The sequence below is a fragment of the Anopheles bellator genome, unplaced genomic scaffold (genome assembly GCF_943735745.2).
Source record: "Anopheles bellator unplaced genomic scaffold, idAnoBellAS_SP24_06.2 scaffold00407_ctg1, whole genome shotgun sequence".
NCBI lineage: Eukaryota > Metazoa > Arthropoda > Insecta > Diptera > Culicidae > Anopheles > Anopheles bellator.
The window spans coordinates 1-3,933 of record NW_026684532.1 but is presented as its reverse complement, the minus strand read 5'-3'; the positions used below and the strand labels follow the sequence as shown (position 1 = coordinate 3,933).

Genomic DNA, 3,933 nt, shown 5'->3' with positions numbered 1-3,933 from the left:
GGTTGATGAAACATTCGATCGTTGCGCGGGACACAAGGACATGGTACGTGTTGTGGTGAAAATGGATGGAAATAGTTCAATAAAAGTTCGGTCCTACTAAAAGGCAGGTCCAATAAATTAACAAAGGATGAAAATGCTTTCGATGGCAATTCCAAAACATCCATCGGGTCCAAACTATTGTGTTTAAATATTTTTTAAATATTCGTTGTTATTTAAAATTATAATTATAAGGAACACTTAGCTGTTTTCCCGGTTTGTTTTACTAATTTAAAGCTTACCCTTGCTTTTACCGTAAATTTTATTCGACCAAGGGTCATCTCCTTTCATCATCTTATCATCGTTACTTTATGCTATCGTCACGTCGATGATCACTCACCGCACTTGGGGTGTTGAAGTGCTAAAATCCACTCGCAAAGTAGTGTACTTTCCACCCATCCCAGTGGTGGTTATATCGTAAACTTTTTATCGACCCCACTTGGGGCACTTGGGGCCAGAAGTGCAGCAATTGGCTCCGCCGCTGCACTGCGCCATAAAGGCGACTTGTTCAGGCGACATTTTACAATGCAAATAAAGCTCAACATGTTTCTCCAGGGGGCTGGCTACACTGCGTGGCAGTCAATCCCGCGCTCTCGCCCTGCCTCGGCACTCAAAAATACGATGCACTTTTCTTCTTCGTCCACTCGAGTTCCGGTTCCGGTTCCCCACACCTACGCGGCGCGCGCGCCGAAAGCGGAAATAAAAGGCCCGCACCACTTGCCGTGCCAAACAATAGAAAACGTATAAATGCCTTCAATTGAATTCCGTTTTCCAATTGACATAGTTTTCACGGGCACGGGGCAAGCAGGCAGGCGGGCAGGTCGGGGCAAGTCGCCACGCGGGTTCTTCAAGCGCGTCTTCCCCTGTGTTGTCCTGGCCCGTCGCCAGACGATGCAGGAGTACTGTCCTGTGGCTTCCACGGCTGCTGCCGTTTGCCAGGGTGTGCGTGTTCGCGCCAAGTTTCGCAATAACCAGCCAGCAAAAGCACGGCCAGCACGGCCACGAAGCCGGACGCATAAATTATGCTGAAATAACTTTTAGTATCTATGGCACATAAATCATCACATTCGTATGAATAATATAAAATCATGACGCTGAAAATAACAATTTCTCGCCGTCTCGCTGAATTCCACGGGAAAGCGACGAGAATCGGATTGTGGAGGTTGTCCGTTGGCAGTTTTGGCCACTGACTGGCTACCGAGGCATTGTGGGACTTTTGTAAAATTAATCATAATAACATCCGTTCAGAAACTGGCAACACTACTTTAGTACTGATTTGAATCTCATTTTAAATTGTTTCTGGTTGCTGCATTGAATGTTAATTTATTCCATTCATTAATTTAATTAAGTTACTTTAATGTTTTGATTGTTGCTGGTTGGTAAATGCTGGGAACGTGTCACCTGAGGCCCTATTGTGGTCATTCACCTCTGCCCAGCAACTCCTATCCCAACCTCCACGAGGTACCGACCGGGATACGAGTAACCGTAGCGGAGATCGGGTAACCAACCCCCGGTGGAAACTATGGTCGTATGCAGACTGGGAAGGGGGAGCGTACGTGGCTGTACCCCATGTCAGGGGCGGCGTACAACAGCGTCTGACCCGGAGCGGGCGGCTGAGTCACGAAATGCGGTGCCTCGCCAGCTACAACCAAGACGGCAGCCCCGTCGTGAGGCTAGGTATCGCAGCCCTAGTAAGGCAGCATACCGAATGAACATTACTACGAAAAGTCTAAAAGGAAACGCGGATCGGAATTATCGGATTGGACCTAAGCGAACGAAAAAGGACAACGATTTTTGGAAACTCGGTACCTGGAATGTGAGGACTCTTCTCGAGCCGGCACGCGCGGGTATCCTGGCCAGGGAGCTGCGGAAGATGAATGTGGAGGTTACTGCTATACAGGAGGTGAGATGGCGGAACGCGGGAGAACGTGAATTTCGGGCGGTGGACCCTATTGCAGGAACTGCATTCAGGTACCACATCTACTACAGTGGCGGCACGAAGGCGGAAAGGGGATGCGGTTTCGTACTTATAGGAAAACAAATGAAACGGGTCATTAGATGGAGGCCGATCAGTGACCGCATATGCGTGTTGAGGATTAAGGGCAAATTCTTCAACTACAGCCTGATAAATGTGTACGCACCGACTAACGACAAACCCGATGAAGAAAAGGAGGAGTTCTATGAGCTCCTCGAAAAGACGTATAAGGGGTGCCCAGGACATGACATCAAAATCGTCATCGGGGATGCAAATGCGCAGGTCGGGCAGGAGGATTTCTTCCGCCCCGTGATTGGTAGGGAAAGTCTCCACCCTACCACAAACGACAACGGCCTGAGGCTGGTAAATTTCGCTGCAGCCAGAGGGATGGCTATCTGTAGCACCTACTTTGCACGTCGGAACATACGGAAGCACACATGGATGCACCCGAGTGGGGCGGCCTGCTCCCAGATCGATCATGTGCTGATCGATGGCCGGCATTTTTCTGACGTAACTGACGTGAGATCCTTTAGAGGACCAAACGTTGACTCGGACCATTATCTTGTGGTAACCAAGATTCGCGCCCGGTTGTCCAACATCTTCAAATCCAGAACAACAAGGAGGATGCAGGTGAACACTCAGCGGCTTGCATCGGGTGAAGTGGCTGCAGAGTACCTGCGGAAGGTGGATGAGCGGATCGAGATGCAAACTGGAGGAAGCCTGGATGATCAGTGGAGGCATATCCTCAAGACAATCAGCACCACAGCGGGAGAAGTGCTGGGGACAGCTGCGACAACCACGAACAATGAATGGTTTGACGCTGAGTGCCAGCGGGTTACGGATGAGAAGAACCGGGCCAGGGCGCACATGTTAGCCGCGTCTGTTACCCGGCAGACCGTTGGCAGATACCGGGAAGCTAGAGCTGCCGAAAAAAGACTCCATCGCCGGAAGAAACGTCAGCAGTGGGAGCGTGTTCTCGCGGAGGCAGAGGACTGCTTCTCCAGACACGATGCGAGAAGCTTTTACAAGAAGATAAACGGAGTCAGGAACCGAATCGTGTCAGCCCCTGTCATGTGCAATGATAGGGAAGGAAACCTGATTACCGATAGAGCGGAGGTGGCCAGGAGGTGGAAGGAGCATTTCAGGGTGCTATTGAACGGGGAGGGGAACAGCGGGGACGAAAGGAGCAGTTTGGTGATTGAGAATGATGGTAAAGCTGTGGACCCACCATCCATGGACGAGGTGAAGAAAGCAGTGAAGGAACTGAAAAACTGCAAGGCAGCCGGAAAGGATGGCATCCCAGCCGAACTCTTCAAAGTTGGGAGTGAAAAGCTGCTTTGTGCCTTACACAGGCTCATGCTGAAAGTGTGGACCGATGAAGAACTACCCTCTGACTGGTTGGAGGGTCTCATATGTCCGATCTACAAGAAAGGCCACCGTCTGGACTGCAGCAATTATCGGGGCATAACCCTTCTCAACACCGTTTACAAAGTTCTCTCCCATATCCTGTGCCAGAGACTGAGGCCGCTGCAGGAGACCTTCGTCGGCGATTACCAATGCGGTTTCCGAGCGGGACGCTCCACTACGGACCAAATGTTCACCTTGCGACAGACCCTCGACAAATTTCGAGAATTCAACCTGCAGACCCACCATCTGTTTATAGACTTCAGGGCGGCGTACGATTCAGTTAAGAGGAATGAGTTATGGCAAATCATGCTAGAACACGGCTTCCCAACGAAGCTGATTAGGCTGATCCGCGCCACCCTCGACGGTTCCACATCAAGCGTTAGGATTGCCGGTGAGATATCGGACAGTTTCGTGACGTTGGATGGGCTGAAGCAGGGTGACGGGCTGTCGAACCTGTTGTTCAACATTGCACTAGAGGGTGCTGTGCGGCGGGCTGGCGTGCAGAGGAGTGGCAC

The 3,933-nt window shown here is 50.8% G+C and overlaps 1 protein-coding gene across 1 annotated transcript; it reads left to right on the top strand.

Moving 5' to 3' along the window:
- Nucleotides 1–1,909: 1,909 nt before the first annotated feature.
- LOC131214270 (uncharacterized) lies at nucleotides 1,910–3,896 on the top strand (the record flags this gene model as incomplete). Its single annotated transcript, XM_058208649.1, has 1 exon — nucleotides 1,910–3,896. A coding segment is annotated over exon 1 (1,987 nt), but the record flags the coding sequence as incomplete, so codon positions are not given.
- Between the last annotated feature and the right edge of the window lie 37 nt (nucleotides 3,897–3,933).